Source organism: Ornithorhynchus anatinus, chromosome 13, assembly GCF_004115215.2.
Source record: "Ornithorhynchus anatinus isolate Pmale09 chromosome 13, mOrnAna1.pri.v4, whole genome shotgun sequence".
Classification (NCBI taxonomy): Eukaryota; Metazoa; Chordata; class Mammalia; order Monotremata; family Ornithorhynchidae; genus Ornithorhynchus; species Ornithorhynchus anatinus.
The window spans coordinates 23,523,349-23,548,818 of NC_041740.1; the positions used below are offsets into that span (position 1 = coordinate 23,523,349).

A 25,470-nucleotide genomic window follows, 5' to 3' on the forward strand; every position below is an offset into this window, starting at 1 on the left:
TTTAACCGGGGAGAGGCACGGCGAGAGGGTCGGGCGTTCCAAATCCGGCCCGCCGCTGGGAAGAGCCGTCCCGGGAAGATGATCGAACCCTTGGGAAATCAGTACATCGTGGCCCGGCCCGTGTACACGGAGAGTACCTTCAGCGCGGACCACAGGAAGTTGGACCGACACCATGCCACCGTCCTGGACCGGCTGAGGCCGTGCTGCCGGTGAGAGGGTTTGGGGGGCCTTCCGGAGGCTCGCGCGTGCCTCCAGACCTCTCTCCTCTGCTCTTCGGCCCTGCCTCGGCCCCGGAGCCCCCCCCCCCCCCAACTCAGAACCCGGCAGGAGGCGGGCAGAGCCACCGGAACCGGGAGATCCCTCCCGCTTCGGCCCCGGTGCCCGTGTCGCCCGGGTGCCGGGGTCCGGGACGGCCTGTGGAGGATCCACCCGCTCTCAACCTCCTCCCCCGGTAGGCCCCACCCCCAGCCGAGGAAAGGAGCATTATCTCATGCCCGTCTTTCGGCTGGGGCAGGGGCCGGGGGCGGAGCGCTTAATCTCTGGCATATTGTAACCTCCGTCAGCGTGCTCGTCCTTCGTTTGTTCCTGCTCTAAATCGGCGCAGCCACCCAAGGCTCAGATCGGGGTAAGACGCTCGGGGACGGACAGTGGCTCTTTGCGTGTTTTCAGCTGCTCCTCCAAAAGGATCAAGACCATCGGCCTCTCGCTGCTCCCCATCACCTCCTGGTTGCCCGCCTACCGTCTCAAAGAGTGGCTTCTCAGCGACGTGGTGTCCGGGATCAGCACGGGGCTCGTGGCCGTCCTGCAAGGTAACCCCTCTGGACGCTTCCCGGGGCTCCCCGGCCCCCCCGGCCCGCCCTCTCGGCCTCCTCCCGGAGGGGCTGACGTCCCCGGATGACCCGTCCTTGCAGGCCTGGCCTTCTCCCTCCTGGTCAACATCCCCCCGGAATACGGGTTGTACGCGGCCTTTTTCCCGGTCGTCGTCTACTTCTTCTTCGGCACATCCCGACACATATCCGTGGGTGAGTCGTCCCCGGGGGCCCGAGGCCGGTCTTGACCCTCGACTTGGCAGCTCCCACAGGGAGGGTGTGGAGCTCCCCTTCCGCCGACCCTCTTGCCTTCCCGGTATCCCCCTTCCGCGGGACCCCTCTTCCCCCGCCGTGGGAGGCGGGGAGGGTGGCGGACGGCTCTGCCTCCTCCCTGCCCCGGCAACATTTCCCGTCCCCGTGGAATCCGTGCCCAGAGCGGCTGCCCGCGCTCTCCGGTCACGGAGTTGCCACGCAGCCCGACGTGGCCCGGACGGACACCTCCCGCCCCCCACATTCCAGAACGCCGGGCCCCTGTCGGACACCGGGGTATCGTCCTTCCCCCGTCTCGCTAGGCCCGTTCCCGGTTCTGAGCATGATGGTGGGCGCGGTGGTGTCCAGACTGGTCCCTGACCCAGCGACCTTCCTGGGGATGGCGGCGGCGGGAACGGATAACACAACATCGCTGGACCAACAGAGGGTGGTGGTGGCCTCCACGGTCACGGTGCTGGCCGGCATCATTCAGGTCGGTGGTCCCGGGGGGCCCCGAGGTTTGGGGAGGCGGAGTCCCGGAGGTGCAAGGCCGCCGAGGCCGTTGACCGAGGCCGGGGCCGGGGCCGCCCAGATTCGGCCGCCGTTCTCCCGGCTTCCTCGAGCCCTGACCCGGGACTTCCAGGGAACGGCATTCCCCGGAGGGGCCGAGGATCCGGCTCCGTACTTCCCGGGACTCCCCTCCAGACCCGGCCACGGCTCTCTCCTTTCCGGCCCATCCGTCCGCAGGGTCCCTGTCCCAACTGCGATACGTGGCGGGGAAGGAGGGAGGAGAGGAGAGAGGGAAGGGGCTCCGGGCAGAATCTGACGGATCCCGTGGGAAGGACCCCTCCCTTGGGTCCGCTGGAGAGAAGGAGAAAGCAGTGACAAAAACCTGCCTGGGCCGAGGACATCTCTGCTGACCGTGGCGGGAGGAGCCGGTGCGGGGGGCCGGCTGGTCGGCCACGCAGTCCGGCAGGGAGCGGGAGGATGAGGCTAAGAGACGACCAGGGGAAAGTCAGTCTGGAGTCACGCAGAATGGACACGGAGCAGCGGGCTAAAGGCCGGGGGTGAAGGACCGGTTGTAAAGAGGCACGCCAAGGGTGGAGCGGGAGAGAGCAGGTCCAGGCTGTTGGGGCCGGGGCAACCTGGGGGGAGCTGGGGCGCGGGCATTTGGCTGGAGAAGGGTGGGAGGCCCCCAGCTTCCTCTGCCCCGGAGGCCGGGGCCGGGGGGGGATTTGCACTGTCCTGGCCCCTTCAAGGGTCAGGGCTCCACTGCCCATCCGGGCATCCAGATGCCAGTGACTTGGTGAGGAGCTGGGGCCGGGGATGGGGACGGAGAAGGAAGTGACCCCGTTAACGGCTCTGCTCTTTCAGTCCAGATTCGGGCGGCTGGTCCATCCTCCCGCGGAATTTTTCCCCTTGGCCCAGCGGAAAGAGCACGCGTCTGGGAGTCAGAGGTCCTGGGTTCTAACCCTGGCTCTGCCACTCACCGGCTGCGCGACCTCGGGCAAATCATTTAATGTTGGTATTTGTTAAGCGCTTACTATGTGCCGAGCACTGTTCTAAGCGCTGGGGTAGACACAGGGGAATCAGGATGTCCCACGTGGGCTCACAGTCTTAATCCCCATTTTACAGATGAGGTAACAGGCACAGAGAAGTTAAGTGACTTGCCCACAGTCACACAGCTAACAAGTGGCAGAGCTGGGATTCGAACTTATTTAACTCCTCAGAGCCTCAGCTCCCCCATCTGCAAAATGGGGATATAATACCCGTTTTCCCTCCTACTTAGACCGTGAACCCCTAGCGGGACCAGATTATCTTGTAACTCCCCCCTCCCTTAGTACAGTGCTTGGCACGTAGTAAGCGTTTAGCAAATACCGCAACTCTTGGCCCAAGCCCGGGAGAGGCAGGGAAGAGGTGTTGGGGTGGAGGGAGCCAGAGTAGGGAGCCGAGGGGAAGCCGGGGGGCGCGGAAGCCGGGAACCGACTTTAGGCAAGTCCAACCAGACACTGACTTAGAGCCAGCAAAATGCTGTCTCCTGCTTCACGCGGCCAACACAAAGCAGAGCAGAGGAGAAGGTCTGGGGCTTCGGTGGCCCGAGGAACAGTGCAGAGCCGAAAACACGTAGCCCAGGGCCTGTGGAGGTCGGGGAAAAGAGAGGTCAGGCGGTAGGATTCCTGGGTCTGCCCCAGCCTGGTACACCCCCACAGCCCACGGGAGTCGGGGTGGGGGGGGGGGGAGGGAATGGACGGTCCTCTCGCTGATGACGGAGCGGCCTCTGGCAGACCTTCCGGAGGCAGGTGGGCTGTGCCCGGCCGGGTGATGGGCGGGCAGAGGCGGGGGCCGGTCCCAGAGACTCCCGCCCAACCGGCTCCCAGAAGGTCAAACGTTCCTAAGAGTGCGGGGGTGGGCGCGGGGGGCGGAATCCGGTGAGAGATAAGACCCAGCCATAAAGGAACTGTTGTGGAGGCTGGAAAGAAACGGCCCCGGGAGAGGAAAACCTTCTCTGGACGGGAGGCGGGAAGTCTTCCGGGCTCAGTCCACGAGCCTAGCGTGAAGAACTCGGGCCCGGGAGGCAGAGAACTTGGGCTCTGTGACCTTGAGCGGGTCACCTAACTTCCCCGGGCCTTACTTTCCTCACCTGTAAAACGGGGATTCAGCGCTCCTACCCGAACGGCGAGTTCGAAGCGTGGGCAAATCCGATAATCTCGCACCCTCCCCGGGGCTCGGTAGAGCGCTTAACTCTGCCGATATTAAGAGTTTACTATTAAGAGTTTAACCGACGTCACACTGATCATTCTAGCTGGCCCTGGGAGCCCTGCAGGTGGGCTTCATCGTCATCTACCTGTCCCAGTCCCTGATCAGCGGCTTCACGACGGCAGCAGCCATCCACGTGGTCGTGTCCCAGCTGAAGTTCATGCTCCAGTTGAAGGTTCCCGCCCACTCCGACCCGTTCTCCATTTTCAAAGTAAGCGTCCGCGGTGGCCCGGTCCGGGTCCCGCTTCCACCCCGGTCCCGTCCGAGTCTGGGGTCCAGAGAGGCTGAGGAGCAGCGTGGCCTAGCGGATAGAGCCCGGGAGCCGGGGTGACCCGGTTTCCAATCTGCTGCGTTTCCTTGGGCGAGTCACCTAACGTATCTGGGCCTCCGTTCCCTCATCTGCCAGGTGGGGATCCAATACCCGCTCCCCTTCCCGTTTAGTCTGCGAGCGTCCCGTGAGGCCCCATTATCTCGCATCTACCCCAGTGCTTAGTATGGTAGCGCTTGGCACATAGTAGGCACTTAACCACAGTCATTATCATTCCTATTAGTTCTCAAAGCCACAGGGGCTCCAGACCAAGGGGACCAGAGGGGACGAGAGGGGAGCGGGGCGGCTTCAGGGCCTCTCCGGGGGGAGAAGGCGACACCGAGGCCCCCCGGGTTCCATCCCCGCCCTGAGCGGGCGAGAGGAAAAGGACGGATCCTGCCAAAGATGAACTCCGGGCGGGACGGTGGTCTTGGATCTGACCCAGTGCGGAGCCCGGTGAATGGCGCGGAGTGAGAACCTCAACGATGACAGAGCCGTTGTCATCATCATTCTTCTGCGGCGGCTCGAACCCCGTCCAAGGCGGGGTCGGGGTTGGGGGAAGGGTGTTTTTCACACCCGAACCTGGATGGCGCGTTGCTGTGCTTGTCTTTGAACGCGGCAGGTTCTGCAGTCGGTCTTCACCCAGATAGAGGACACAAATGTGGCCGATCTTGTGACTTCGGTGATTATCTTGGTCGTCGTGTTCTTGGTCAAGGAGGTCAACCAGCGGTTCAAAGCCAAGCTGCCCGTGCCCATTCCCATTGAGCTCATCATGGTAAGAGGTGGCGTCGGCTCCGGGAATAGCCGTAATCCAGCGGCGGTAGACATATCGGCGGTAATGACAGCGCGGCCAGTTGGTTAGAGCCCGGACCTCCCAACCTCCTCTCTCTCTCCAGTGCAGTCTGTATTTCACTCCGCTGCCCAGCTTATCTTTATCTCTGTCACCCCGCCCCTCCGCGAAGGTCTCCGGCGGTTGCCTATCAACCTTGGTATCGAGCGAAAGCTCCTCGCCGTTGGCTTCAGAGCTCTCCATCGCCTCGCCCCCTCCTACCTCAACTCCCTTCTCTCTCTCTCCAGCCCGGCTTGCACGCTCCGCTCCTCTGCCGCCGCTCACCTCCTCGCCGGGCCTTCTTCTCGCCCGTCCCGCCGTCGACCCCCCGACCCACGTCCCGCCTCTGGCCCTGGACGCCCTCCCTCCTCACATCTGCCAAACTAGCTCTCTTCCCCTCTTCGAAGCCCGACTGAGAGCTCACCTCCTCCGGGAGGCCTTCCCGGACCGAGCCCCCCTTTTCCTCTGCTCCTCCTCCCGTCCCCGTCGCCCCGACTCGCTCCCTCTGCTCTACCCCCCTCCCTACCCCGCAGCACTTGGGTATATATGTACATATTTATAAGTCTATCTATATTAATGGTGTGTATTTGTGTGCATTTATCTATATTGACGCTACTGATGCCTGTTTACTCGTTTTGATGCCTGTCTCCCCCCTGCTAGACTGGGAGCCCGTTGCGGGCGTAGGTTGTCCCTCTTTGTTGCTGAATTGTACTTTCCCGGCACCTAGTACGGTGCTCTGCACACAGTAAGTGCTCGATAAATACGACTGAATGAATGAATGAGTGGATGGGAGTCAGAGGGTCATGGGTTCTAATCTCAGCTCTGCCACTTGGCCGCTGGGTGACCTTGAGCGAGTCACTTCACTTCTCTGGGCCTCAGTTCCCTCATCTGTAAAATGGGGCTTGGGACGGTGAGCCCCAGGTGGGACGGGGACCGCGTCCGACCCGATTCCCTCGTAACCACCCCAGCGCTTAGTGCAGTGCCCGGCACATAGTAAGCGCTTAACAGATACCACAGTCGTAGTGGCAGTAATAGAAATAATAGAAGTAGAAACAGGAACAGCAGCAGTAATCGAAGCTGTGGTACTTATTAAGTGCTCACTGTGTGCGGAGCACTGTACAGAGCACTGGGAAAGAAAAGACAGGTGGGAATTAGAGCCCGGAGGCTGGGATCCTCTAGGGATTGGGAAAAATCGACCGCTCCGTGCCCAAATTGCTCATTTCTCCCCTTGCGAAGAGCTCTCTGGGCGGTTTGTGTGGTGGGAATGAGGTTAGTTCTCGGTTCTTTCTCTTTCCAAACGCAGTTTTGGGTTTCCAAAGGGAGACTCTTCATCCTAAAGGAATCCCTCTCCTCAGCCAGAGGGGTCTCTGCGGGGGAGAGAGTGTCCCCGGCCAGGGCTGGGGTTTATGTGGCGAATGTTCCGAGAAGCGGCGTGGCCCGGTGGAGAGAGCACGGGCCCGGGAGTCAGGAGGACCCAGGTTCTAATCCCCGCTCCGTCGGCTGCTTGCTGGGTGACCTTGGGCAAGTCGCTTGTCTTCTCGACTTGCTCCTACTCTGACCGCTCTTGTTCCTACTTAGGCTGAGCCCCGTGAGGGGTTAGGGACTGCGTCCGATCTAATTAACTTGTCCTTACATCCCAGCAGTTAGCACAGTGTTTGACTCGCACCATGACATTAAAAAATGGTGAGTTCCAGTGGGGTTCGCTAGTATTATCATTTTCAAAGCGGTTCATGGGCCCCGAGGGAGCCCGGTGGCTCCCGCAGACTTCAGCAGGAAGTCTGTGCCTCCACCGGGAAGCCTTCCCTGACTGATCTCATCCCTCCGCTCTGTTTTCCCTCCCTCCCGATTGACCTGGGCACTTGAGTCCTTACTCCATAATCACTCAGGTACTCTCACCCCCATCACTTCCGTACACGTACCTTTCAGTGGGTACCTTGTCCTATCTGTAATTTATTTTAATATCTTTCTCCCCCACTGGATTGCAAATCCCTTCAATCAGTCGGTGGCATTTATTGAGCACTTACTCTGTGCAGAGCACTACGCTGTTGGGAGAGTTCAACACAACGGAATTAGCAGACGTGTTCCCTGAGCTCACAATCTAGAGGGGGAAGAGGGCAGGGGTGTTATTCTCTTGCACTGCACTGCACTGCACAGAGTAAGCGCTTAATAAATACCTGGATGGGTAGATAAATGGATGGATGGAGGGATGGATGGACGGACGGATGGATGGATGGATGGATGGATGGATGGATGGATGGATGGATGGATGGATGGATGGATGGATGGATGGCAGGCACTATCCTTCCCCTGTCTTCTGCCCTTCAGCGGCACTATTCCTCCAGCCCAGAGATGCCCTGGGGGTCGATTCCAGCCCCCTTCCCTGCCTCTGGGGCCTCTACCCGAAAGGCGGAGCCCTTCGGCCGGGGAGAGATGGGTGGTGTTGGGGTGGATGGTCTCCGGGGAGGAGCCATAACGTGACCTGTGGAAGAAGCCCTGGGCTGGGAATCGGAGGACCCGAGTTCTAATGCCGACACCCGGTGTATGAACTGGGGCAAGTCGCTCCCTTTCTCCGGGCCTCCGTTTCCGCCTCTGTACGTGTCCTCCTTCCTACTTCGACTCTCAACTCCCTGTGGATCGAGGACTACGTCTGAGCTAGTTATCTTGTATCTACCCTGGCCCTCAGTACAGTGGAACGAATATCCCAGTTAGTATTATCACTGGGAAGGATTAAGGCGCGGGATTTTTGCTCCGGAGTCCAGTGGGTAGTTTCCTCCCTAAACTCCCCTTCTGACCGAGCCCGGAAACAGAGCCCGGCTCCGGCCCGGCCCACCCGCTCAGCTGCTACCTGACCGGTGAGGCCCGGGCAGACCCGTCGGTAGCCCTCGCTTTTCAGAGGGAAGGAGGGAGGGGACCACGTGCCATTCGGTCTGGCTTGGCATTTTAGGGCCCGTCACCAGGAGCCGGAGCTCCCCGCCTCGGCGGCCACGTTCGGCCTGTCCGACCCCCCCGGAGGCAGCTCCCGCCTCTTGGCCCGGTGCCCCGTGACCGCCCCCGGAGCTTGGCTGGCCACCTCGGCCAGCTGGGCCGGAGAAAACAGCAGCTACGGAGCGAGGCGCCCAAATACCAGGCGGTGAGGAGAGGGCGAGCTGACGTGGCATCCGGGGGAAACCAGCTCACTCCTCAGCCCTCGGTTGGCAGCAAGGAAGGGTCACGTCTCCACCCGGGGCCGGCAAAATGGGCGGCCGGCTGGAGCCGGAGGGTCTCCGGGTGCCGCCCAGCTCTTTACGAGAAGCAGCGTGGCCTAATGGACGGAGCACGGGCCCGGGCGTCGGAAGGACGGGTTCTATTCCCGGCTCCGCCACGTATCCGCTGCGGGACCTCGGGGAATTGGCTTCACTCCTCTGCGCCTTAGTTACCTCACGGGGATTAAGACTGTAAGGCCTATGTGGGACTGTGTCCACCCCAGTTATCTCGTATCTACTCTAGCACTTAGTGGAGTGTCTGGCAAGCGCTTAAACAGATGCAACATGTGTTATGATTATCGTTAATCTGGGCATTGGATCCCCACAGACAGTCATAGCGGCGGGAGTGTCCTACAGCTTTAACTTCAAGGACCGGTTCAACGTGGCAGTGGTGGGGAAGATGCCAAGCGGGTGAGCACCTCTTGACTCTCCCCCTTTCCCCGGACGGGTACAAGCTGGGCGGAATGGCCAATGGACCCATCCGCTGCCAGGGCCTGGCGGCCGCTGGGAATCCCCCTCGGAGGGAGGCGGGCGAAGGCAGGCCGGGACGGGAGAGCCTCGGGGGACGAGGCCCTTCCGCCCGCAGATTTCTCCTGGCACCTCAGGGGTGGGACTCAGAACACGGGGCGTTGGAGAAACGCCGGGGGGAGGGCGTTCGGCGTTGGGAAGGGGGAGCTGACAGATCCGGCCCTGGGGACTCAACCGGCCCCCCGGGTGCAGACGCTGGGCGGGCCCGTCGCAAACAAGTGGCTTGAGAAATGGGCAGTCGTCGGAATCTATGAGTGCTCGCTCTGTGCAGAACGCTCTGTTGAGCGTCCGGGATAGGTGGTAGACTCGATCCCTGCCCTCAAGGAATTTACCGTCTAATTTGGGAGACAGAGCCAGATCACCTAAGGCAGCGTTCCCAGAAGAACAGATTCCACCCCAAGGTTAGGAAATGACTGAAGTGTGGGGTCTGGGGAGAAGGGAGCCCTTGAGCAAAGATACAGGCCCCTCCGTGACCCGACTGGGCCTCCTCCGCTCACGTCGACTGCGGGGCCCCGGGAGCGAGCCGGCTCTGGGGGATACAGGGAGCAATCTACCCCGGCTACTCAAAACTCTTCACCTCGCTGAGAGAGAATGAAGTCAGGGCTCCCAGCCCACCCGTCCCCTGACCAGCCTACGGGCCCCCGTCTCGGCCAGCCATTTCGACTCACTTTACCTGCTGAGAGCCTGACAACCGTCCAGCTCCGCCCGAGTTCCCCGGGGGGCTCCTCCGGCTTCGACGCAGGCATCCAAAGGATAAATAGTGGGCTCTTCTGACCCCGAGGTTGCCCAAGCTCGCGGCCCGCGCGGAGCCTGTGCTCAATAAATACCGTGGGTGGATGGAAGGACGGATGGATGGAGGGGTGAGTTGACGGATGGATGGAAGAAAGGATGGATGGACTGTAAACTCTAGACAGCAAACTCCTCTTCTAGGCCGTTAGCTTCTTGTGGGTCGAGAACGTGCTGACCAACTCCGTTGCATTGTACTCTCCCAAGCACTTAGTACAGTGCTCTGCACATAGTTAGCACTCAGTAAATTCTGTTGAATGATGGATACGTAGACGGATGGATGGATAGAGGCGGCACAGAAGGTAGGCCGACTATATAAACGTGGTGCTTGGACTCAGTCTGTCCAGAAACCTACCAGATTCCATTTCTAGTTTAAGCCGCAGGTGAGTTTGTGAGGACTCAGCTGGAAACAACGCCACTTCAGAATTTCCAGCAGCGTCCCTTCTTCCCAGTTCTTCCGGGGCGGGGGAAAGTGCCGCCATCTTCCAAAGGAAGTGGCTTTTTCTGAAGATCAGGGAGAGCTAGCTGGGGGGGGGGGGGGGTCTACCCCATCGGGAACAGTGATCCTGAGGGTAGGTGGGTGAGACCGTGGAGTTTTTGCGAATTTGGGGGTGTGATGATGGTCGTAATCACGTCACAGTGGCACCCCGGATTCTCACGGGGCAGTAACCTGGCCCGAGTGAGCAAGGCTTCGCCCCGAGTGAGTTCATCCTGCGGGGACCATCCTCTTGGGACCGATGGCCCTAGCCAGCTGATCTTCAGGGGAGAGTCCAAGGCCGCCCACGTTTCCCAGAGTGGATTTCAGGGAAGGGCGCGGAGACAGGCTCCGAAAGGACGGCTTTGCCTTCTTTTCCTCAGAGACGCCCGCGGTCAGTCGGTAGTTTGGCGGCGGGGTGGGGGCCAGCCTGTGGATGGCGTCTCACTCCCCCTAACGTCCAGAGGGGCCCGACGGAGAGGATGTGGGAGAGCACGGATTACGTTGGCCAGGGTTGGCTCCATTCTACCGAAGCCCCCGCCCATCCTGGGGCTCAGTGTGCCGTCCTGCCAGGGCCGCCCCCCAAACCGAGAGACAAATCCCACGATGATCAGCTGGGCCCTATTTTCATGGGCTGGAGAAACGGGCCCCGTGGGTCGGCGGGGCCTACCGACACCCCCTCTCTGCTGCAGATTCCAAGCACCGACTTTGCCCGACATGAACATTTTCCAAGCAACCATCGGAGATGGCTTCTCCATTGCGATAGTTGGCTTTGCAGTGGCCTACTCGGTGGCCAGCGTCTATTCCCTCAAGTACGACTACCCCATCGACGGCAACCAGGTGGGTCCCGCGGCCCGGGACGGCTCCGGGTGTTCGACGAGGGCCCTGGCCCGGCTCCCTGCTGAGCGGGGACCGTTTCTCCCCTGCAGGAACTCATCGCCTTTGGGTTGAGCAACATCTTCGGGGGGTCGTTCAAGGGCTTCGCCATCAGCACTTCGCTCTCCCGCTCGGGTGTGCAGGAGAGCACCGGAGGCAAAACACAGGTGGGGAGAGCTCCGCTGCCCGGAACTCCGGGGTTCTACAGTGGGGTCGGCACCGAGGGAGCGCGGTTGGGCACTGAGTGACCGCGGCTTGACCGGGTGCCGTGGAACCACCACCGGGTACCGGGAGACCGCGTCCGGCCCGGGTGGTGAATAACGGGAAGATCCTCTCCTGCCCTAGATTGCGGGGATCCTGTCGGCCATCATTGTCATGATTGTGACCCTGGCCATCCTCTTCCTTCTAGAGCCCCTCCAGAAGGTAAGCCCCCCTCGCCCTTGTGGCACACACTCCCTCGTGGCCACCCCCCAGGGCCCGGAGCACCAGACTGTGGGAGGTGTCGGCCGAGAGCCCCGTTGGCTAAGGGAACCAAATGGCCAAAGGGGGCGTGAAGACTTTGGATGATTAAAGTGAGTCGAGACATATGAAGGTTTTCATTCCTTCGGGCGTAGTTATCGAGTGCTTACTGTGTGCAAAGCACTCTACTAAGCTGTGCCGGGGATTGGAATTTCATACAATTAAGTTGTCAGTAGGGTAGCCGGCCTGTAGCCAGTCTGCCCTTGTCCGGAGCTGACGTGGCTCTGGACACCTTCATGTCAGGTATTTTTAAACTCCCAGCTCTCCCCCGCCTCCTCTCCCGTCACGGATTCTGAAGCCTGGAAGCGGTGCTCCGTTTCCAGGGACCTGGGAAGGGAACATATCATCTCTGGAGCTAAGGAGGGGGTCTCCCCGGCTCCAGGTTCTGCAGAATTCCCCAGAGAATCTTCTCGCGGTTCCTTCTGAACCCCGTTTCATTACACTGTTTGGCCTACGTAGCCTAAGTAACGTCCGGCTGACTGTCCTTTACAAGTCAGCAAATGGGTGTCCTGTGTTTTTAAGGGTCATTAGCGGCTTTCCTCGTTCTCGTTGACAGCCGGCCTTTAGGCGGTTGGAATTCGACCGTTTATTTTACAGCCAGACCAGGGGAGGGAACGTAGGGCAGGGCAGAGGGGGACGGGGGCCACCGGAGTGGAGACGGAAGGGAACGGGGATGGAGGTGGGGCAGGTGGAGACAAACCCGAGGAGGGCACGTATGTGTTAAGACGGGTCCCTAGTGCGAGGGTGTGTGATTTATCTATTTTTGATAACAATGGAAATAACCCTGGTTAGTGCGGAGGACAGTACTTGGCATTTAGAAGGCAGTTAACGTCAAAACCGGCAAGACAAATCCCAATCCCGATCCTCCCTTCTCAGAGCAATTCCCCGGTTCAGCACTAGCCCTCCGGCCCGCCCACCCTCCTCAACTAACCCCTGAGATTCCCCCTTCAAGCCCGAGGCTGGAACGGGACAGGAGAGAGGGAGAGGGGAGGGGAAACAGACCAAAATCCCTCCGGGAGGAGCAGGAAACAGATCCAGGCACCGTAGGGTTTGGGGACCCGCACGGGACAGCGGGGCCCAGAATGGCCCTGGTCAGAGAGGACGAATCACGGAAGACGGAAGACTCGGGCCGGGACCGAGACAGCGGGAAGGACCTCCGAGTGCCGCACGATCCTCGGTTCTCAAACCAAGCTGGGCCCCGTTGTGGTTTCCAGTCGGTCCTGGCAGCGCTGGCTCTGGGCAATCTGAAGGGGATGCTGATGCAGTTCGCGGAGATTCGCAGCCTGTGGCGACGAGACAAGTATGACTGTGTGAGTAGAGCCGGCCGGCGGGGTCATCCGGCCCAGCCCGCCCGCCCCCGCCCGCCCAGCCCGCTCCGGTGACTCCTCTCCATCCCGGACTGCCCCCGACCCTGCGTTTCCCACCGGCCTCCTCAGCCGCTGCTCCGTCCCGGGCTCGGCGTTGGGGCCGAGCCGAGACCCAGACTTCTCCCCGCTTTGTGTCTTCCAGCTGATCTGGGTGGTGACCTTCCTGGCGGCAGTCATCCTGGGGCTGGGCTTGGGCCTGGCGGCCGGGGTGGCGTTTCAGCTCCTCACGATCGTGTTCCGGACCCAGTTGTGAGTGGGCGGGCTTGGTCCAAGCGGTTGGGGAGGCGGGAGTTGGGGGCTTACGGACGCGGTGACGGAGAGAGGCCGCCGGGGCGGAGTTACCCTGGGGGTCCATCTTCGGGACCCCCACTCCGGCCAACAGAGACCCAGAGAATGGGGGAATGAGCAGGCACATCTCCGGACAGCCCCACTCCTTCTTACTCCCCCGGGCCCCAATTAATCTGCCCCACGGTAACTGCCTGGGCCCAGAGCTGGGGCTCTCCTGAGCCGCCGTCCTGTGAGGGGACGGGTAGGCTGGCGGGGTGGGTAGGATCGGGCAGGACCTGGGCTCTCGGCCCGGCTGCCAGCACACCGTCCCGGGCTGCTCGTCCCTCCTGGACTGCCTCGGTTGGCCCTGGCCAGGGGTCTGCTTCCGGTGGGAGGCGGGAAGGGCTGCTGTGGTTACTGGTTCCCAGCTAAAGCCTGGGTCTGGCTCTCCACCGGCATGAGGAAACCACCTGGTCAGTGTGGGGGGGGAGCTGGGGGAGGGCTGGAGTCTTCCTGCTTTGGGGGTTGCCCTCCCCACCGCGATGGGTTTGGAAGCAGGGGCATGGACCGGATGACCCCTCGAGCCCCTTCTGGCCCTGGGGACCTTTGGACAGCGCAGGGCTCTGGAAGCACAGGGTGATTCTTGGAGGGTCACCCGGGGAGCGCGTCCCCCACCCCTCGCGCCTGCCTTTTCGGGCATTGCGCTCCTAAATGTGGCGAGGGGATGCCAGCCGGAGAGCCGGGCCCGAGGCAGCGGATGAGTGGGAAGCGGTGAACGGGCGGCTCCGGGGTGGCGGGCACCCGGGGAGCCCGGCTACGACGAGCCGTCTCTCTTCTTCGGTCCTCCCGGGACGCAGCCCCAAATGCAGCGTGCTGGCCAACGTCGGGCAGAGCAACGTCTACAAGAACCGGAAGGACTATCCCGAGGTAAGGCCCCCGCCGGCCGGCGGCCCCGCGTGCCTGCCCGGGTGCCGGCGGCCGGCGCCCAGGGGGACCACGGGCATGCCCACGCCGCTCTCGTTCCGCAGATCTACGAGCCGGAGGGAGTAAGGATCTTTCGGTGCCCGTCCCCCATCTACTTCGCCAACATCGATTTCTTTAAAAAGAAGCTTATAGATGCGGTAAGACGGGGAGGGACCCCGGGGGCGCCCAGCGGCCCAAGAGAAGCAGAGGACCTGGTCGCCCCTGTTGCTATCTCTAGCAGGGGCCACTCCCCAAGGCTGACTGGGAAAGGGGGAGAGGCCGGGTTCCTTCTTGCTCCCCAGCGCTGCTTTCACATCATTCCACCTCCACGATCCCCCTCTTTCCCTTCCTTCGAAGCCCGTGTCATCGGCCTCCACCACCCGCTCCGGATACTAGTCGCGATCACCTCGCGCCGCCGCCCCCGGGTCCCACCTCCGCCTTTCTGAGCCATTTTGATCCCTCTCTCAGTCCTTCTCTCTTTCTCCATCCCTACGTCGATCCCTGGGGACTTCAACATCCTCCTAGATGTTCCCGACGACCCTTCCGCTACCCGCGTTCTATCGCTCCTCGATTCCACTGACCTCCCGCTCCATCCCCGCTCTCGCACTCACCAATGTGGGCGTGCGCTCGATCTCATCATCACTGTGCAATCTCTCACTTCACCAACTCTGAAGTCCCTCTATCTCGCCACAACTTTTCACCTGCCTTCTCTCCCCCCGACACACACCCCGCCAACAAATCTGTCCGGTTCCACCACGGAGACTTCCGATCTTTTGAACCCATCCGATTTTCTCAAGTCAGCATACCTTCCCGCGATGACCAAACTGATTCCCTCAACACCTCCCTCTCTACTGGACTTAACTCGCTCAGTCCCCCATCCCCGCGTCGATCTTGGACCGCTAACACCGGGTCTTGGACCTCCTCCGCAGTCCGCTTCCTTCATTTCTGCACGTGAGCCTCAGAGAGCAGCTGGAGGAAATCCAGATATCACGCCACTTCTGTCCACTTCAAGTTCCTCGTCCCTCGCTTTAACTCTGCCCTCTCCTCTGCGGAGAGAGTCGCTGTCTGTGGGATTTGAGGAGGGAGGGCCTTCCAGGCCAGAGGGAGGATGTGGGCAAGAAGTCGGTGGCAAGCGAGAGACGAGATTGAGGCACCGTGAGTATAATGGCTTGAGAGGAGTGAGGTGTGTGAGCTGAGGTTAAGTGGGAGAGGAGCAAGGATACGTAACGGGGAGGGAGCTGATTGAATGCCCGAAGCCGGAAGTCATGAGTTTCTCCTTGCTGTGGAGGCGGATGGGCAACCATCGAGTGTTTTTGAGGAGCGGAGGGATCTGCACGGGACGACTCTTTTAGAAAAACGATCCGGACAGCGGACCCCACCCCCCTCCCGGTCCCTGGGCTTGATCCGACCGTGCGAAGAGTCATTCTCCCGCCCTGCAACCTGGGTGAATTTTGCAGGTCGGATTCGATCCTGTTCGAGTTTTGCGGAAGCGGAATAGAGCTCTGAAGAAAATCAAAAAGCTGCTGAAGAAGGGACAGCTGCAGCTCACCCCGGTGAGTTTGTTAACCGGAGCCAGCGGGCCCGGGTCCGAAGTGCCCGCCCGTGTAACGCAACGTGAGCTCTCTGGGGCCCGGGCGGGCTCCCCCCGACACTAGTGGGGTCCCCGGGACAGAAGAGGCCCCCTTTGGACCTTATGACCGGTGGCTTCGGGGCTGTTTCCCCGAAGCCTCCGTGGTCGCCTTTCATAAGATCCCACGGCCACTCTCTCCTCTGACTCCCACCGCCAGCGGCATCCTCTTGCGACCCAGGGTGGCTGGTCAGGCGGCCATAGCCGTAGCCCCTGCCTCCACACCCGCTAGCCACCGGCCTCGTAGCCCCCGGTCCCATAGCCGCCGGCCCCAGAGTCCCCGATCCCCTAGTCCCCGGCCCCCGTCATCCCTAGGATTGAGTGGCGTACCTCACCGGGCCGGATGCGCCTCCCCACAGAAAGGCTTCCTCTGCACCTCGGACAACCTGAAAGATTCAGACGACGAACTGGACGCCCACGAGGCGGAGGAACTGGATCGGCCAATCGGCCCCTCCGACCTGCCCGCTGACATCGACTGGAACGCAGATCTCCCCGCCAACCTCGTGGTTCCCAAAATTGACACCCACAGCCTCATCCTCGACTTCGCGGCGGTGTCATTTCTGGACGTGTCTTCGATGAGGGGTCTCAAATCGGTAATCCGCCCCTCGGGAAACCCAACGGCAGGGGACGGGTGGAAACCGAGAAGACAATTCCCGCCGGAAAAAATCTTGGACGACCTAGGGCGGCCGGCAGAGGATTACGTCTGTCTGGGAACGGATGAGAGGCTGCCCTGGGAAAACCACCGATCGATCGAACAGTCGATCAAGCGTGTTTATTGAGGGCTTAAAGGGTGCAGAGCACTGTACTAAGCACTTGGGAGAATACAATCCGACAGGGTAGACAACACGTTCCCTGCCCACCGTGAGTCTTTCCGGGCACGCGCTTATTGAATTCCACAGTTCCCCGCCCTTCCCGTTTTCTCCCACTCCCATTTTTAAGTAAGTGCTCACGATCTCAGCAAGATGGGGGTGGGGAGCGGGATCCTGGGAAAGGCCACCTCCATCCCCAGCGGTTTCTCCGTTTGGCCCTTGTGATCACTGGAACGCTATGATACCATAATAATAATAACCACAATGATGGTATTTCTTCAGCACTTACTATGTGCCAAGCACAGTTCTGAGCGCTGGGATCGATACAAGGTGATCAGGTTATCCCACGTGGGGCTCACTGTCTGCATCCCCATTTTCCGGATGAGGTCACGGAGGCTCAGAGAAGCTAAGCGGTCTGCCCAAGGTCACACAGCAGACGAGTGGAGGAGCCGGGATTAGAACCCACGTCCTCTGACTCCCAAGCCCGGGCTCTCTCCACTAAGCCAGGATTGACCGCCTCAGACCTCCCCGCCAGACCAGATCCTGGCTGATGGCTGAGGCAGTGGGAATTGGACTGGATTGCGGGATATCGAGGGCTTTGCTCCCCACCATCCCACCGTCCCCAAAAGAAACGAGGCTTCGGGAGTGAAAGAAGGGGGGTAGTTTTGTCAGTTCCCTTTCTGCGGGGTCCCCGGGGCTTCGGGCTTCCAAGGGAGAGAGGGATGGCCCACCCGGCCGTCCTGGACCCGCGGCCACTTCCCGGTACACCGGGAGGCTGAATTTAGCGCGTCCCGGGTTCCCGGGCAGAATCCGGGCAATAGCACCGGGTGCCGCCCCCGGACTACTGGCGGCCAACCAGGCGGAAGGCAAGGAGCTGGGGATTCTGCCGGTTGTTTTCAGCCTGGCTTGGGGCTTGGGTGGGCCACTGGGCCTGGGGTCGACCCCGAACAGGTCGGTCCCACTCCTGGGCCGGGAGAGGGAGGGCGGCAGGGGAAGGCAGGTGGGGAGAGGCGTGGGGTCGGAGCTTAGTGGGGGGACACCCGGGCGCGGGGCAGTGACCGTCTGGGCGTGTGCTTTACGTTAACAGATTTTGCAAGCATTCGTCAGGGTCAACGTGGAGGTCTACATCACCGGAGCCGACGGTAAGGGGTCGCTTCCGGTCACTGCCGGCTGGGGGTCGCTCCCGGGGCCGGCGCCTCTCTCTAACCCCACTTGTTAAGGGCTTACCGTGTGTCAAACGCCGTTCGAAGCGCTGAGGCAGGTAAAAACTAGGTCATACAGTCCCGGGCCCCAGCCCAGAGGAAGAGCGTGGCCCTCGGGGTCAGAGGATTTGAGTTCTAATCCCGGCTCCGCCGCCGCCTGCCGCGGGCGAGCTTGGGAGAGTCATTGGGCGATTCAGTGCCTCAGTTTCTTCGTCGATAACATGGGAGTCCGTCGTCTGTTCTCCCTCCCATTTAGACGGCGATCCCCACGTGGGACGGGGTCTGACCTGATCATCCTGTATCTAGGACTTAATACAGAGCTTGACACCTAACAAATATCACATTATTAATAACAATGTGACGCTTATGAATAAATAACGATAACTATTAGTATAATAATTAACGATGGCATTTGTTAAGCGCTTACGAGGTGCCGAGCACCGTTCTAAGCGCCGGGGTAGATACAGGGTCATCGGGTCGACCCACGTGGGGCTCACAGTCTTCACCCCCGTTTTCCAGATGAGGTCACTGAGGCCCAGAGAAGTCAAGTGACTCACCCAGAGTCACACAGCTGATCGGTGGCGGAGCCGGGATTGGAACCCACGACCTCCGACTCCCAGGTCCGCGCTCTTGCCACTGAGCCACGCTGCTTCTCTGGCCGGTAGCCTGGTAGGCCACACACCTTCCAAGCCCCCTCGTCTCGGGCACAGACACCGTGTGGAACGTGTGAATTTCAAATGAAACTCCGAGGGGGGGGGGGTCCCACCCCGGAGCTCTCACGTCTCCTTCACGGTGGGGGCGCGTTAGGGCCGGGCGAGCCGGGGCAGGGAGGGCCGGAAGTGGGGAGCTCTGGAGGAGACGAAGGTGTGTCAGAGCCAGAGGGGCCGCGGACAGAACTAAACTCAACCCGGGAGCCGGGCGCACGCCGGGACTGGCAGGGGGACCTTCTGGGAAGGGGTGGAGGCCGGGGCCGGAGCCGGGCAGGGGCCGGACGCAGAGCGGTTGACGCCAGCCCCCGGGGTGCCGTCTCGGAGGGGCAGGCGGCATCCGGCCGGAGTCGCGAGCGGCAGCTGGAAGGGGAACACCAGGGCTTCGGAGCCGGGGGTCGAAGGTCAGGGATCACGGCCTCCTTCCCCTTCGACGCCTTGGGTGTTAGGACTCCATTTCACGGAGTAATAACGGTGCTGTGTAAGCCCTCACTCCGCGGCAAGCACTGGGTAGTATAGTCAGATCTCTGTCCTCTGTGGGCGAGGGAGAACAGGCTCGGAATCTCCATTTGACGTACGAATTAAACGAGGCCCAGAGAAGGTAAGTGACTTCGCCAAGGTCATACAGCAGTCCAAGGGCCTAGCTGGGATTAGAGTCCAGGATCTCTGACTCCCAGGCCCGTACCATCGGGTCATGGAAAAGTCGCGAGGGAGGGCCGGGAGGCAAATCTTGCCCGGGGTTCAGCTGGCCCCGGGGGGGGACCCGGGTACGCGGAGCGTGGCCGCCTTGGCCGATGAGGGGTGGCCGGCCTGGCGCCGTTCGGCTCCTCTCTGAGCCTCGAGTCCAAGGACGGAGCGATCCTCTGCGTTCGAAGGAAGGGAGAGGCAGGACGAGGCTCATTTCTTGCTTTTTATGGGCAACTGATGTCACTTCGGTTCCCATGATCTCCTTAGGCTCCTTCGCCCCGCGGGCCCGGGTGGGGCTGACCGACAGGAATCTCACCAGCAAGTGAACAGACATGAATCACGCTGACCAGAAGGCAGCGGGGTAATGGGAAAGAGTTTCCAGCGTGCGGATAAACCCCGGGACTGGGCAGTGGTGGCCTAGCGGGAAGAACACAGGCTTGGGAGTCCCAGAACCTGAATTTGAGTCCCAGCTCCTCCCTGACACGCCGCGCGACCTCGGACAAGTCACTTACACCCTGTGGGCCTCGCTCTTTTCATCCGTAAGACGGGGTTCGCAGGGCAACCCACGGAGGTCAGGGACCGGGACTGAGCTCAGAGCCTAGGATCCTACCCCGGGACTTAGGGAATTGTAAGTCTTTAATAAACGCCTTAATTATCACGGTAAATGGTAAGGAACGGACGCCGCCTGTCCCGGCGAGTGGGTGAGTCTCCGCCTGCCCGAAGGCGGGGGGGATGGATGAGGTGACCCCAAAGCCTCTTCCGCTTCCACGATTCTTTGACCCTTGGGATTCCGGGACCACCTCTGGCGACGATGAAAGCCCGGATAACCTCGAGGTCTTCGTCTGAATTTGCGTCCGCTGTAGGCGACTTTATAGAAAAACTCGAACGGTGTGACTTCTTCGACGAGGAGGTCAAAGCCTCGATCTTTTTCCTGACCGTTCACGACGCCGTGCTGCACGCCCTGACGAAACGGGATGGCGGCGTCTCCAAGCTGCCCCCCTTCCAGGTAGGAGGCCCGCGGGCCCCGTCCACCTGCCCCACCCGCCGGCCGGGCCGAGGGGCCACCTTGCTGACCGACGGCCCCTCTCCGTCTCCGCAGGAGAGAGTCTGCACGCCGGATTTTGCCTTGAGGCGGAACGGAGCTCTGCGCAATCGAGAATGCCTGGTGAGGCTCTCGTTCATTCATTCGATCGTATCTATTGAGCACTTACTGCGTGCAGAGCACTGCACTGAGCCCGTGGGAGAGTTCAGTGTAACGAGAAACAGGCCCGTTCCCTCCCCGTATCGAGCTTACGGTCTAGAGGGGGAGACGGACGTTCAACTAACTGCCCCCTCTGACCTCCCTCCACCCTTTTTTTTTAAAAAAAAAACTGGTATTCGTTAACTTACTGCGCACCAGTCGCTGTAATCGGATCGGATACAGTCCGGGTCCCACGTGGGGCTCACAGTCCTAATCCCCGTTTGATAGAGGAGGAGGGAACCGAGGCACAGAGGGGTCGGGTGACCTGCCCCAAGTCACACAGGTCACCAAGGTCGCAGCGGGGAAAGTGGGCACAAGGGAATGGACTCCGGAAAGGGCTCCCTCAGGGATCTAGAGCGGCTCCGGAGACCCCATCCCTATCAGAATGGAAACCCCTGCCTTCCCTGGGGGCTTAGTCTGTCACCTGCCTGGAGACAGGGGATGTCCCAGCTGACCTCTCCGGGACCTGCCAGCTTGGGGATTCCAGGATTCGATCCTCCCCACAGGCTGGTAGGGTTGGAATGCCGGCCTCCGGCACGGAGGGTACCCGAGGTGGATCCGGTGGGTAGAGCCCGGGCCCGCGAGTCGGACTTAGGTTCTGACCCCAGCTCCACCCGTGTGACCTCGCGCAAGCCACGTAGCTTCTCTGTGCCTCAGCTGTGGGTCAGGGACTGTGTCGAACCTGATCAGGTTGTATCTACCCCGACGGTTAGAATGATGCCAGGCACGTGACAAGCGCTTAACGAATACCATAAAATTAAAAGAGGCACTGAACGGATGCCATCATGCTTATTAAGGCAGCTCCCCCGCTGCTCAGACTCCTCCTGGCCCAGCTCCACGTCCTTCTCCCCCAGGCTCCCTCTGCTTGCCGCTGTGGACGTGGGGCCGGTCCAGAGGGGCCCAGGCCACCATCCCGCCGGCATCGGCCCAGTCGGGCCCGGCCCCGAGCGGTGGCCAGCAGCCGCCGTGGGGCCAGGACTCATCGAGGGCCCCGGAGGAGGCGGAGAGGAGGGCCCCGGGCTTGGGCCATCTGATGGGGATGGCCGGACCGGGATCTCCAGATTGGAGGGGCCACCTCTGTAATAATAATAATAACTATTATTATTACGGTATTTGTTAAGCACTTACTGCGTTCTAGGCACTGTACTGACTGCTGGGGCGGATACAAGCAAATTAGGTTGGACCCAGTCCCTCTCCCACCTGGGGCTTACAGTCAATCCCCATTTTGGGTAACTGGCGGCGGACGGGGGGTGGAGCTGGGATTAGAACCCGTGACCTTCTGAGTCGCAGGCCTGGGCTCCATCCACTCCGCCACGCTGTTTCCCCTGGGACCTCCCCTATTCTCCGCCGGGCTCCGCTCCGCGGGGGCTCCCGCTCCAGGAAGCCGATCCTCAGGCAGAGGGTCTGGGGGGGGGGGGGAGGGAACTGTCCTCCCGTCCCGACTGGACAATCCAGGTCCCGTGCCCAACGTGGCAGCCAGACAGGGCTGCCGGCCGGGCTCAGGATACCATCTCCCTCGCCTCACCCTTCTCCAGGTGCCGATCGAAACCAAATTCTAGCCCAGTCACGCCGCGGGGGCCTCGCGGAGACACCCAGAACCGCCCCCCGCCGCCCCCGGGCCCGGAGATGGCAGCCTTCCGGCTCGGGGGACTCCGGAAGGAATATCTTCCTTCGGAGGAATTGTGTTTCGAGCTTTGGGACAAGACCGTTCCGGCGCGGAGGAGTTTTCGCGAACACAGAACGAACGGATGCAGACGCTCCTGATTCCACGCTCTGCAGACGTGCGGCGGAGAGGAAACGGTGCCATGTATATATGTATTTATGTAGGGCTGACGCTCTCCAAGTCTCTCGCTGGGAGCATCGGGGGCCGGGGAGGAGGGCGAGGGGAGGGGACTGCATCCAGAATACCGCTTCGATGTGTTTAATTTATAAAGCTCTGCTGAGATTCCTGCGCGTTTTCAAATTCTTTGCCTGGAAGGTAAACCTTTGGCATTTCTTATAGTTCTCCGACACCCGTGAGACAGATCTGTTGTTCCTCGAACGCTCGCACACGCACACGACGCACAGATACACACGCACTCACACGTACGCTCGCTCGTATATTTTTAACGTGGCCAAAACGGACCGATTCTCCTACGAATCGACACCTTGTCGCGGCGAGGCTCCGATGAAGCTCGGTACGTTCTCTCGTCAGGGTTACCCGTAATGGGAAGGTCTAAGCCGAAGCGTCCAAGCTGATCCACCTAAGCGGCACGGGGAAGGGTCAACGGCGGACGATCGAGTTATCGAAACGTCCATCGGAGATGACGGCGGAGACCGCAGCTTTCACTGTGTGGGAGGGGGCAGAGGGAAACTACTTTTGTATTCTTCACCGAGCGAGCTCTTTGGCTAAAAATCCATAAAGACGCTACGGGTGGGGAACAACGTGATGGCATTCGATGATGAAAACTGACGGTAGACTGTAAGCTCCCGGAGGGAAGGGGTCGCGTCGGATACAGGCGCGTCTCCGACCAACTACGCCCGTCCTAATGCACCCGGTCGAGGCGGTCGATTTATGCCCCCCTCGTGGGTCGCATCCTCTGACCGGTTCCCGCAGACAGGACCTGACTGGTTTGGAACAACTGCCCATCATCTGACTCGATCATTCATTCAATAGTATCTATTGAGCGCTCACTATGTGCCGAGCACTGGACTAAGCGCTTGGAATGGACAATTCGGCAACAGATAAAGTCACGGATGGGGGGGGGGGGCCCCCAGCATCTCGGGACCACGATTAACTTACGCACATCTGCTCCGGGCCGGAGAGAGGGGGGCTCCGAGACCTGCGTTTGGAGTATCTCAATATTTCAAGAGTAAGGGTGGATTAAACATCAGAGACCCAGGAGGGAGAATGAACCCAAATGCTTAGGGGGGGACAGAACAGGGTGCGGAGATGCGAAGTTAGGCAGGGAAGGCTTCCTGGAGGAGATGAGATTTTAGAAGGGCTTTGACGATGGGGAGCGTGGTGGGAATTCCGATAAAAACGGGGAGGGAATTCCAGGCCCGAGGGAGAGGGTGGGCAAGGGGTTGGCTGGACGGGCGAGATGGTGAAACAGTGAGCGGGTCGGCGTTCGAGGAAGGAAGTACGAGGAGTGGGGAGGAGAAGGAGATGAACAGGGAGAGGGAAGAACTGACAGGCCTCGCAAAGAACCCAGGAGTCCCGATGAGAGAGCTACAGAGAGAGAGCGACACAGACAAGGACAGAGACAAAGAAAAACAGAGACTCAGACAGAGACACAGAGAGATAGAGAGTCACAGAGAGCGGAGACCCACACGAGAGGCAGGGACAGAGAGACTCAGAGACAGAGACCCAGAGACAAGGGTACAGAGAGCGCGGGGGACAGACATAGATTTCTACAATTTACATTTGCAGACGCTTTATTAAAATCCTCCCACTCCCAGGTAATAGTGGGATCAGATTGGGACCCAGAGACTCAGAGAGACAGAGAGAGCGCGAATGTCTCTGAAAAGTCGAAATCGGCATCCTCCCCCTCCCCTCCCGCCCCGCCACACTCATCTCCTCCCACCCGGCCACAGAGAGCTGCCAACCCCGCTGACCCCACGGTCCTCACAATCCCCCTCGATCCCCCTCAAGATCCACCACAGCCAACCGGGAGGGGGACCAAGTGGAGGAGGAAAACCGAACAACTCCGAGAGGGGGCGGGAATCACTGCAAAATCCCGCCCTGCCCCTTCCAAATCAACCAATCCTGTTGATCGAGCACTGAGAGCACAGGCCAGGCGCTGGAGTGGTCCATTGGATTTTCCCGGAGCAGGGTCGTCGTGTTCATGGAGACGGGAACCCTTAAAATGGGTCTTGCCTCTACCGTGATCTCCTGCCCCAAATGGGCCGATCCCGCCTCCGTCAGACCGAGCGGAGATCCGTTCCAGGTCAGAGTCTCCCCTCAAGGTCCCTTCTGGGGTTCCCGTCTCCGCACGTGGGAACGGTCGGGCTCCACCCGGCCGACGTCTAGCCTCCGTGGTCTTGGTCCGGGCCTGGCTAAGACCCCGACTCATTCATCCGATCACATTCACTGGGCGCTTAAGTGTGCAGAGCACTGTACTGAGCGGTTGGGAGAGTAGAATACCGCGATAACCGGACGCGTTCCCTCCACGGCGAGCTTACAGTGGGGAAGGAGGAAGAATCGGTCTGGCTCCTCTGACGAGAGGGGAGGATTTAGCAGAGCTGAGGTGCCTACAGTTCCCTGGCCACCGTCCAGTCGGGCTTCAGGGTCGGGGTGGGAACCCAGGGTGTCAGTGCGTTTGCCCACGCTTACGTACGCCGGCGATGGACGTGTCTGTGCGGATCAGATTCAGCCCCGGGCGCCCAGCCCGGCAATGGGAACCGTGTCGAGGAAGTCTCCCATCGTAAACGACCAAGGGCCTCGGGCCAGGTACCAACAATTCGGGGATGAGAACCAATTTATTCTCTCGCTAGTGGATGGCGGAGGGTCACTCACAGTCTCTCCTCCCTGTCGGTCCTGTTCCCGCTGGGGCGAGGGGCGTTACCAAGTAAGTAGGACGGCAGAAGCGCCCCGAGGGCGGCCTAGGAGAATCCTACCTACAAAACCAATTTTCAGCCGACGTGAGTACACCGTTGTGCCAAAGCTGAGCTATAACACCAAGCAGATGGTGGCCAGGGGAGCTTCTTGGGTAGCCGTGGTGGTCTTGGTCGCCCATATCAGCCAGCTATTTGAAGGACTCCTACTGACCCTGCTTCTGGCTTTCTCACCCTCACACTACGGCGAGGAGAAAGGGTCGGACTTTGGGGAGAGACATGGACACCGGGCAGAATATCCTTCAGGAAACCTCCCGTGAGCTCCAGGGACCGGGGGGGGGGGGGGGGGGGTGTCCCACCTGATTATCTCACATCTACCCCAGCACTTAGTACGGGGCTTAGCACACAGCGTTTTTTAAAAAGGCCGTTCTGTATTCCTAGCCCCAAACACTCTCCCATTCGCAGAAACTCGGGAGCGTCTCCGTCGAGGAGCTGGGCAGGAGTCCCCTTTGCGAAACCACGATCCAGTCTGAGTGACGGGTGATTACGGCTATTAAAAACGCACGACGCTGGATGTGGAAACTGGGACAAGCCTTCGGCATCCCGCCCATTCCACCTGGAACACGACCACATTCCCAGAGACCCCGAGAAGGGCCGGGAGACTCGCCGATGCGCTCGCCCCTTGGCT

General features: G+C 60.7%; 1 protein-coding gene across 1 annotated transcript; it reads left to right on the forward strand.

Annotated features, from left to right (window-relative positions):
* SLC26A3 (solute carrier family 26 member 3) lies at window positions 1-22,113 on the forward strand. Its single transcript, XM_029078002.2, has 20 exons — window positions 1-209; window positions 670-809; window positions 912-1,022; window positions 1,382-1,551; window positions 3,862-4,026; window positions 4,745-4,897; window positions 8,522-8,604; window positions 10,675-10,822; window positions 10,912-11,025; window positions 11,204-11,281; window positions 12,592-12,687; window positions 12,887-12,993; window positions 13,869-13,938; window positions 14,040-14,132; window positions 15,432-15,527; window positions 15,961-16,194; window positions 17,498-17,552; window positions 19,870-20,012; window positions 20,106-20,171; window positions 21,782-22,113. The coding sequence occupies exons 1-20, from the start codon at window positions 79-81 to the stop codon at window positions 21,803-21,805; spliced, it is 2,277 nt and encodes a 758-aa protein (XP_028933835.1). The 5' UTR covers window positions 1-78; the 3' UTR covers window positions 21,806-22,113.
* Window positions 22,114-25,470: the final 3,357 nt, after the last annotated feature.

Bases quoted from the DNA above. Each gene is read 5' to 3' on its own strand.
- SLC26A3 (XM_029078002.2), top strand. From the start codon at position 79: ATGATCGAACCCTTGGGAAATCAGTACATCGTGGCCCGGCCCGTGTAC. The intron at 810-911 runs GTAACCCCTCTG...CCGTCCTTGCAG, and splicing joins GCTCGTGGCCGTCCTGCAAG to GCCTGGCCTTCTCCCTCCTG. The intron at 14,133-15,431 runs GTAAGACGGGGA...TGAATTTTGCAG, and splicing joins AAAAGAAGCTTATAGATGCG to GTCGGATTCGATCCTGTTCG.